This window comes from Babylonia areolata, chromosome 20 (assembly GCF_041734735.1).
Source record: "Babylonia areolata isolate BAREFJ2019XMU chromosome 20, ASM4173473v1, whole genome shotgun sequence".
In the NCBI taxonomy this organism is placed as follows: Eukaryota; Metazoa; Mollusca; class Gastropoda; order Neogastropoda; family Buccinidae; genus Babylonia; species Babylonia areolata.
Genome location: NC_134895.1, coordinates 49,747,741 through 49,758,431, shown reverse-complemented (window position 1 = coordinate 49,758,431; position 10,691 = coordinate 49,747,741). Strand labels below are relative to the sequence as shown.

The window sequence follows — 10,691 nt, the reverse complement described above, 5'->3', positions numbered from 1 at the left end:
ACAGGTGACCAACAGGTAAAAGACAACTGAGCTGACAGGTGACCAACAGGTAAAACACAGCTGAGCTGACAGGTGACCAACAGGTAAAACACAACTGAGCTGACAGGTGACCAACAGGTAAAACACAGCTGAGCTGACAGGTGACCAACAGGTAAAACACAGCTGAGCTGACAGGTGACCAACAGGTAAAAGACAGCTGAGCTGACAGGTGACCAACAGGTAAAACACAACTGAGCTGACAGGTGACCAACAGGTAAAACACAACTGAGCTGACAGGTGACCAACAGGTAAAAGACAGCTGAGCTGACAGGTGACTAACAGGTAAAACACAACTGACAGGTGACCAACAGGTAAAACACAGCTGACAGGTGACGAACAGGTAAAATACAACTGACAGGTGACCAACAGGTAAAATACATCTGACAGGTGACCAACAGGTAAAAGACAACTGAGTTGACAGGTGACCAACAGGTAAAACACAGCTGACAGGTGACCAACAGATAAAACACAACTGAGCTGACAGGTGGACAACAGGTAAAACACAGCTGACAGGTGACCAACAGGTAAAACACAGCTGACAGGTGACCAACAGATAAAACACAACTGAGCTGACAGGTGGGCAACAGGTAAAACATAGCTGACAGGTGACCAACAGGTAAAACACAGCTGACAGGTGACCAACAATTTAAAAGACACTTGTGCTGACAAGTGGCAACAGTTAAAAAAAACAAAAACAACACTCGCACTGACAGGTGACGCCAGGCAAAAACACTTATGATGACAGGTAAAACACTTGTGCAGGTGACAACAGGTAAAACCACTTGTGCTGACAGGTGATGACAGGTAAAAACACTTGTGCTGACAATGATGACAGGTAAAAACACTTGTGCTGACAGCTGACGACAGGTAAAAACACTTGTGCTGACAGATGGAGGGTGTGACCTTGCTGCCTGGACATGGCGGGGACTTCCTGGCCTTTGTGAAGAACACGGACACTCCGGTCATCTTCAGCGTGCAGGGACACAAGGCAGGGACAGTGTCGGGCAACTCGTCCCCTCTGTCCTCCTGGCCACAGCTGTATGAGGGAAGCAGTAAGTTCTGTGACACCTGTCATGTATGAGGGAAGCAGTAAGTTCTGTGACACCTGTCATGTATGAGGGAAGCAGTAAGTTCTGTGACACCTGTCATGTATGAGGGAAGCAGTAAGTTCTGTGACACCTGTCATGTATGAGGGAACCAGTAAGTTCTGTGACACCTGTCATGTATGAGGGAACCAGTAAGTTCTGTGACACCTGTCATGTATGAGGGAAGCAGTAAGTTCTGTGACACCTGTCATGTATGAGGGAACCAGTAAGTTCTGTGACACCTGTCATGTATGAGGGAACCAGTAAGTTCTGTGACACCTGTCATGTATGGTTCTGTGACACCTGTCATGTAAGAGGGAACCAGTGAGTTCTGTGACACCTGTCATGTATGAGGGAAGCAGTAAGTTCTGTGACACCTGTCATGTATGAGGGAACCAGTAAGTTCTGTGACACCTGTCATGTACGAGGGAACCAGTAAGTTCTCTTACTCTGGGGCGTCTGACAATATGTGTGGGATGAATCATGTTCAGGAATGTAAAAGGCTCGTTGAAGACACAAACTCTGTGTTCATTTGTTTGTTGCTTCCTTTGTTTTTGTTCTTTCTTCCTAGCCCCGCCTTTGTTTCTTCATTCCTCCTTTCTGTCTGTCTTTGTTTTGTTCTTCAAGTTGTTTGTTTTTGTACGGATTGCTATTCGCTGACAAAATAGTGACTGACAGAGTGGAATGACTGGAGTTACAACTTAACACACGGTTTGAATGAAAACGCTGCTGTATCCAGAGGAAACATTACCTTATTCGTTTTTTTGTATATTGCTTTTAATTTAAAAGAAAACAATTTCAACTTCATACGATTCACATTAGTCGGGAAAATTTAAGCGGGAACAGGAGCAAAATAACGTTAATAGGTAAAAGACATTCTGCACCAATGTTGAGTTTTTCAAATGTATATCAAATTCTGTCATAACATCCTCATAACCTTTTGCAAACTCACACACACACACAAAACAAACAAATCAATAGATAAACGAATAAAGTTTTGCAATAAACTATTTGACTCCCTGACCTATCTGTGTTGCTTTCTCCACAGAGCTGGATGGCGAGTTGCCCCCCCTGCCTTCAGACCTAGATGACCTGGACGAAGAAGATCCAGACACAGATTACGATTCCTCCTCCGACGACGACGACGATGATGATGAGGAGGAGGATGGGGAGGAGGACTGATTGCCCATCAATCTGATCACTCTAGTCATTCAGATGAGACAATAAACTGAGGTCCCGTGTGCAGCACACATTTTGCGCACTGAAAAAGAACCCATGGCCTGCAGCACAAGTGCTGTCCGCTGGCAAAATTATGTATAAAAAAAACCCTGAGGTGGGTACACAAATATAGATATATGTATGCACTCAAGGCCTTACCAAGTGCACTGGTTTATGCTGCTGGTCAGGCATCTGCCTAGTAGATGTGGTGTAGCGTATATGGATTTGACCGAACGCAGTGACGCTCTCTTGAGAAACCGAAACTGTTCCTCTGAAGATTGAGGTTACCTAGCCCACTGACCAGCCGACTGCACATGGCTGAAAACATTCCAGTCAAAAATATCAGTAAATAAAAGGAAATCATCACCGTTGATCAGGTGGAACTTGGAAAGGGGGAAACGTAAAATAAAGAAGACAAGAGAGGCAAGGCCTTCAAGACTCACTTGTGATAAATTAAGTCCCCTAGCATTAATTACAGAGTAATTTCCCTTTTTTACTATCTGCACCAAAACGTTTGCAAAATAAAAAAAAATAAAAATTCCATGCTTAGCAAAAGAAGTTCCTGTTTGAACAAAAAAATGATAACAATGACTCCTCTTGTTGTGTCAGAATAAGAGGTCAAAGTGCCAAGTTTAGAGAATGCAAAAATATAAATATAACAGTAAATGCAGTTTGCATATAATTAGGCTTCTTTTTCTTCTTTTTTTGTGCCCATCCCAGAGGTGCAATATTGTTTTAAACAAGATGACTGGAAAGAACTAAATTTTTCCTATTTTTATGCCAAATTTAGTGTCAACTGACAAAGTATTTGCAGAGAAAATGTCAGTGTTAAAGTTTACCACGGACACACACACACGGACACACACACACACACACACACACACACACACACACACACACACACACACACAACCGAACACCGGGTTCAAACATAGACTCACTTTGTTTACACAAGTGAGTCAAAAATGAGGCACATGTACGGTCATTTCATGCACATCAACCTAAGACATGCCTCTGACGCAGACCCTGTAGTGGGGTCTTAGTCCACTCTTTCTCGCGATCCCACCCCTTCCCTCACTTGACGAGAAAAATGGAACAGCGAGAAAAGCGTGGCAAACGACCACGCCATCTCATAATGTGTGAGAAAGGGTGTGAAACCCTCATTATTATTATTAGTTGTTGTTGTTTTTTCTGTTTTATCTGAAACATTTCTTTTTGTCACCGGGTAGGTTCCTTGTACTTTCCCAAACCCATCCCAACAGAAAAGAAGGAAGAACGAGAGGGACGACGACTCCGGCGATCATGATAGTTTCAGTTTCAGTAGCTCAAGGAGGCGTCACTGCGTTCGGACAAATCCATATACGCTACACCACATCTGCCAAGCAGATGCCTGACCAGCAGCGTAACCCAACGCGCTTAGTCAGGCCTTGAGAAAAAAAAGCAATCTCATATTATAGTAATGGGGAAGCAGTGTCGGAAATGATCACAATCGGAGGGCAATCACAATCGGAAGGCAATCTTGTATCAATGCAAATATTATAGTAATGGGAAAGTCCTGTCACAAATTATCACTGACAAACCATCTGCAGCGGTAGAAGTTTCCAGACTTGACGATCTCTAAATGGTACAGGACCTGAACTTCTGAGGTCTAGATGATGGGATTGTCCCTGAGCAAGAGCTTTTCCACGAAAAAAAGGGGGTATTTCCACTGTGATACCTGTCATGCTTAGCTACGTTGTGCACTATCATCCTTCATGACGTAACTGACTCATTTCATTCGTGATTAATGTAGGTTGGTCTGTCTGTCTGTCCGTCTCTCTCACTCTCATTTCATCTTTTCTTCTTTACTCTCTCCCCTCCCCCGCCCGCCCCCCTACTCACTTGTATAGTATTGTATTATTTAGAAATAACATGGGACCGCTCAGAGTGTTAACCTGTTCCTTCCTTTTCGGGGATCGCCGATATGTATGTCCTTTCGGTGACAGGCATGGTGTGGATCATTGTTCAGTTTCAGTTTGAGTTTCAGTAGCTCAAGGAGGCGTCACTGCGTTCGGACAAATCCATATATGCTACACCACATCTGCCAAGCAGATGCCTGACCAGCAGCGTAACCCAACGCGTTTAGTCAGGCCTTGAAAAAAAAAAAGGTGGAAAAAAAAGTTTGACTTGTATGTTTTGAAAGTATTTTTTGCATCTTTTGTTTATTGTTAATTACCTCCCCCTCCTTGGCGTGAAAGCCAATATAGGCTATGGACATAAATATATTTCTCTGTCTCTCTCTTCTCTCTGGTAATTTGGCACTATAATCATGGAATGTTTTTGCTGTTTTTTTGTTGTTTTTTTAATAGATAAGGTTATATCTTAAACAGCGACTGCACTTCGGGTGATACTATAAACTGTTGTTATCACCCCTTGTTCATTTGCGGCTTCAGTTGGCCTAAACAGGAATATCTGAGTCTCTCACTGCCCCGTTCTGACTGTCTCTCGGTCTGTCCGTCTGTCTCTGTCTCAGTATGTTTGTCTCTCTCTCTAACTCTCTTTAATCACTATGAAGTCTTAGACTCAAAATTGTTTTTATGTGTCTTTGTTTTATTTCGTTTTCTCAAAAGGCCTGACTAAGCGTGTTCGTTTGTCTGACGTGGCGTGGATGTGGTGAAATGTATTCGTCTGAAAGCAGTGACGCCTCCCTGAGTAACTGAACTGAACTGTATAAACACAAAATTAAAAAAAAACCACAACTGTTCGACACGTGCAAAAATAAAAATGTAAATGAGAAAATACTAAGTTAAGAAATCACGTACTTATAAAGCATTATCAGACGTGGGGTGAATTTGAGAACAAGAACCCTGTAAAAGATGGATGTTAGCAACTGACACGTATCCAGAGATTATGTGAATGTGAAATATGTATGACGCGTGTCATCAAAATTGTACGTGAATATGAAATACGTCTAAAGTGTGTGTACTCACACATTAAAAAGGGATCTTGGCCCTTTTTTTAATAATATATCTGAGTTTGAGTCCTAGTTTTTAACCCCCCTCTCTGTCTTTGTTATTCTGTATCCATGCCTGTCTGTGTGCTAACGTGGCGATGCCCTTGAGATGGCCTCAGTGGTTGGCGAGGCTCTAAGCACCATCATTTGATTTTATTTGTCTGTCTGTGTCTGTCTTTCTTCCTGTCTGTATCTTTGTTTTTGTCGGTCTGTCTGTCCATCTGTGTGTGTGTATGCGTTTGTGTGTACGAATGTGTCTGTGTGTGTGTGTGTGTGTGTGTCTGTGTCTGTATTTGAGTCTGTGTGTGTGTGTGTGTGAGTTACTTTCCAGAAAAAGGCGGATCCAGACCAGACGGTGTATGGGCAGAGATTGAAACATGTTTATGAAGAATGGAAGCCAGTTTTAACTTTTGTATATTCATAGACCGCACAGGGTCATATCAAGTCTGTCAAACCATACAGATGCTCAACTGCATCAACACAAAACTCACACAAAAAAACCCTATAAGATAAACCTACAAAACACAATTTATGACACATTATCCTAACCATATAGCTCCTTAAGGCAAATAAGATTAGGCCATGCTGAGGATGCCAGCCATTTCGCGTAATTTATCATTCCCAGATTACAAAAAAATCATAAAAAATGAAAAAAACAATACCTTTAAAGCCAAGAAATACACAAAAAGGGGCATAATATATATATATGCAAATAAAACTGCAGAATGGACAGCAAGTGCCCATCCTAGTGTTAACAATTTCACTAACTAAACGCCAGAACAAAACAGCACAGATAGTACATCAGAGGCTGTGGAAAAGAGTGTCAAGGCTTCTTGAATAAAGAAAGGGGAAGGCAGGAAAAAGAGACAACAATGAAGGAAGAAAAAAGGTTGAAACAAAGAGAGCGCTAGAAAAGAGGAAATTTTCTAGCACAGAATTTCAAGGTGGGAATGCTGTTTATATTGAAAGACCCCTGGCATCCCTACGAGGGATTTAACATTGTAAACAAGGAAATTATAAAAACCTTCATCCTGATCCAAGCACAGACAGACACACAGACCAGTGCATACACATTGAAACACACATTACCTTAATTTCCAGTCTTCCTTCACCACCAAAAACACATACACACAAGCTATTATGGGAAAATAGAAATGTTTTCACAACTTGTATAAACATAGTCAATATTCAATTAATGTTGAAAAAATATATGAGAATTAAACATTCATGATGTTTGGAATAATGTAAAACAAAATAAATACACTCTATTTTCATAACTGGGAATGAATTAAAACAGCTGTGTACCATACAAATTATTTACAGCTGATAAAATTAATAGTCACATTTATGTGGAAATGCTGAAGTCAAAATGTTAATTGTGTAACTAAATAAAATTGCACTTGAATGTGTACACTCATATGCACACACACACACACATACACACAATTCTTTGTAACAGAAGCACAAGCACACACACACACACACAAGACAACATTCAGAGACTTAGTGATTGGACACAATTAAATCACACATCCTTAAACACACAGAAAACTATGTGCATGCATGTAACTGCATGACATAAAAAACAAAGGATTAAACTTCGTGTATGTGTACGTGTTTTTGTGTTTGAGTGCAAAACAGAAATGCTACTGAGTATTTCATTATCACATGATTCTTGTATAATTTTTGTATGTATCTATATTTCCAGTAGTTTTGGGGTTTATTATCTTTCTTTTTTTTCTTCTTTTTTTTTCTCTCAGATGGCTTGATGTGAAAAGGCAGTTGTTGCTTATTCAATTACCATCTTGAAAAAATGTTGACTTTGACACATTTACACGCTACATAGCAAATGTAACATTCCTCAGTATATGTGAAGAACAGAAAATATAATGTTGAAAAGCTGCAGTTTGTTTGCTCACAACATTGTCTTCAGAAGAAGACACCAGCTGAAAATTCATTGTTTCTCAGACAGCAAGTCCTTTGAACACAAACATTTGACATTTGTATTGCTTTCTTAGCTCAGCTCAGAAAAAAGGGGACAAAAATCACACTTCTTTTGTCACAGACACACAATGTGTGAATCTGAAAGCACCATTCACATGAAACTGTCAGAGGTTTTCTTTAAGCAAGCTGGTTCCCACACCCTTTCACCAGAGGTAAACAGTCAACAGACAACATTAAAATTCATCTCTTTATTTACTAAAACTTTACAACATACTTTCATTCAATCATGTATAATTTTCACATAGCCTATACATAACAGAGAGGTTTTTCCCACCATTTGCTCTTTCTTATCTATCAAAACTTTACAACATGCTTTCATTTAATAATTTCCATTAATACATAACAGTATAAAAAAATCCAGTACTTTAACCCATTCAACCCAGGACCCTCAGATTAAAAATCCAGTGCTTTAACCCATTCAACCCTGGGGAGTTTACAGCCTCGGCAGGCTTCCATGTCACATTGACGTGGAGGGAGGGGGGAAGAGCAGAAAATATACTGTTTTTCCTCCAAATTATGTGTGGACACATCCAGAAATACTCTAGAAGTTGGTTCCCTTTCCTTGCAGTTTATGCGTATGTAGGAACATGAAACCTGTTTTAACTCTCTCCATACGAACGGCGAAAGAGACGACGTTAACAGCGTTTCAGCCCAATTGCCATCATCAAAATATTGCAAGCGGAAGGCTCTTATACTGAAGAGGTGAAAGTTGACAAAGGATACCACAATTCTGACGACAGATGTTAAAGGTTGGGTCATTCAGACACCCACTGGAAATCCGAGGGGTCTGTGTAGAGAAGAGAGGACTGGCCGTACTGAGTGAGTTAATGAGACAAATTTTGATCAAACCTTTCTTCAAACAGTCACACTTGTTTGCACGTGGTAGCTTGGTGGGCAGTGACTGAACTTCTGCAGTGTTAATGTCAAGGGAGCTCACCACATTGTTTGATCTTGACTGATGCCTTTGGTGTTACACTGTGACTCAACTCTTGCAAACCAAACTTCTGGAGACTTCGTCCAGAATTCTGGAAGTTTGACAGATATGGAGTTGATCTGATCTGATCTCGACTTGCAGTTAGAGCTTGCAGCTGATTTGTTAAATCAGCAACCTGTTGAGAACGGTTTGATTCAGCCATGCTTGAAGTTGAAGTTTTTGACGTGTTCAGCGTCGGGGGTCACCAATTTAGTGGGTTCTAAACTGCAGCTGTGATAACTCAGTCTTCGTCCATAATGATCGTGCCCGGTGTTAAAACAAAACGGAAGTAACTCTAACACGTTACTAAGGCAAAACAAGAGACGCAACTCTGAAGTTTTATGCGAACTTGAAGGTGTCGCTTCAGGTGAATGGTGGGGATTAATATCATCCTGTTTCCTAACTAATCCAACGTACGTTACCTGCAGGTACCTTAATCCCCTTCACATGTATATACATCGATAATGGATTGCACATGAAATTTATGTCAGCTTTCGGTGAGGTGTGAAAACACGAACATGCCAGCATGCACACCTCCCGAAAACAGAGTATGGCTGCGTACATGGCGGGGGTAAAAATGACCATACATTTATGGGCTCATTCGTATACGGGAGTGAACGAAGAAGAAAGAGAAGGAGCGGAAGAAGAATTCTCAAATCTTAACCGGCCAAGCTCTGCCGAGATTGGAACCTTGAGTGTTCCAGTTGAAACTACAATGTACGAACCTCTGCCCACCATTACAGTAAAGGGCAGGTAAACTTTCACCAAACTTGTCCGTTACATACTCCAATGCTCGGTATTTACACTGGCCGCATTGCCAAGGTGCAGTCAGGATAAACGTCCCACAGGCTTCTACGGCCATCGGGGATGTGAACCCACTTCCGCTGTTTCTGGGGCTCGGTATAGGAAGGCGGGGCCCGATTCTCTCCATCCGCCCTTCTGATATGTCCCAAGCAAAGCCTGGTACCCTTTCACGTCTGGGTTTAATAAGGAAACTCAGGGTAAGGCGCCTTTCCCAAGGACACACACACAACGCCCAAGCCGAAACAGGGCCTCAAGCCCTATCACCGGTCAGCACTGGATGAGAAGTCCAACGCATGACTGATCCTGCCGCCACCCTCTGAGGGTGCAGTACTGCATATGAACTGAACAGCAGATTACAAACTGAGTCTTGCTACCGTGTGACTGACATACGACGTCACAACAACGGCGTCCTTGTTACTGGGAGACGCCAGCCCCCTTCCCTCTCACCCCCCCCCCTCACACACACACACACACACACACACACCCTCCCGTCCCCCTGTTGGCGATGACCTCACTGTGTCAGGGTTCACGTCTGTGCCAGAACCTGTGTCGCTGAGGCGTGGAGGCGCAGTCTGTTGGGTCTTGATACATGTATGCGTGTGTGTCAGTGTGTGGGTGTGTGGAGAGGTGTGCCTTGTGATGCTGTGCTGTCCAGTGACAAGGCGGTCTTCGGAGTGAGGACAGTACAGGTAAGTGCTGTAAGGAATAAGGAACATATTCTACGTAATTACGAAAGAATCTATAATGCTGTCCTGATAGACAAGTAGCAATATGTGCGTATAAACAGTATTGCAGTTAATGACGTGAAAGACAGACTTGAATGAAAGGGCAATGTCAATGGTAAAATAAGCAACGTGTTCTTTTTGACCGAGATGATATCTCTTTGCACGTCTCTCTCTGTCTGTCTGTCCGTCAGTCTCTCTCTCTCTCTCTCTCTCTCTCACACACACACACACACACACACACACACAAACACACAACAATATCTCTTACATACACTCTCTCCCTCTGTTTCTAACACACACACACACACACACACACACACACACACACACACAGAGAGAGAGCTCTGCACATGCCAAGATCGTTTGTACAAAGCCAGCAGCACAAACCACTCGGATCAAGCACTGTGCAGGTCCAACGAATCACGGATTAAGCGAACACCACATTAAGCAGAGCGGAAGAAAACCTCTGCCTTATCGTCCGAATGTCTGACGCCTGTTACTCGGTAGAGCACACGTGTTTGCAAATCCATTCTAAATCCTCATTAGGCCTAACAGCTTAATACCCTCCCTTGATCAGTCTAGGGGGCGTAACAGTCGCGGTTAAAGTTGCACGTGACACGTGCACACAACAAGTTGAAGACGTTGTGGCCTTGTGTGTGGTGCGGTGCTGCACCGCTGTACACGAGTCTTCAGTTTGTTGTCTCATTCGAAGGACAAGCACCCAGACCACCACTCAGGCGGGGGAGGGGGGTATGTATTGAGGTCAGTGTATGGGAGTCAAACCTGTAGACACTCACTTCCAAGTCGAGCGCTTTACCACCAGACCACCGACACTCCACATCATGGAATTG

General features: G+C 42.5%; 1 protein-coding gene across 1 annotated transcript in view; it reads left to right on the top strand.

Moving 5' to 3' along the window:
* LOC143294641 (uncharacterized) overlaps positions 1–10,691 on the top strand; it is a 46,442-nt gene that overhangs the window by 33,242 nt on the left and 2,509 nt on the right. The window contains exons 16-17 of the mRNA XM_076606017.1: positions 929–1,091; positions 9,743–9,804. Coding sequence (XP_076462132.1) covers positions 929–1,091; positions 9,743–9,804 — 225 coding nt within the window. The remainder of the gene's footprint in view (positions 1–928; positions 1,092–9,742; positions 9,805–10,691) is intronic.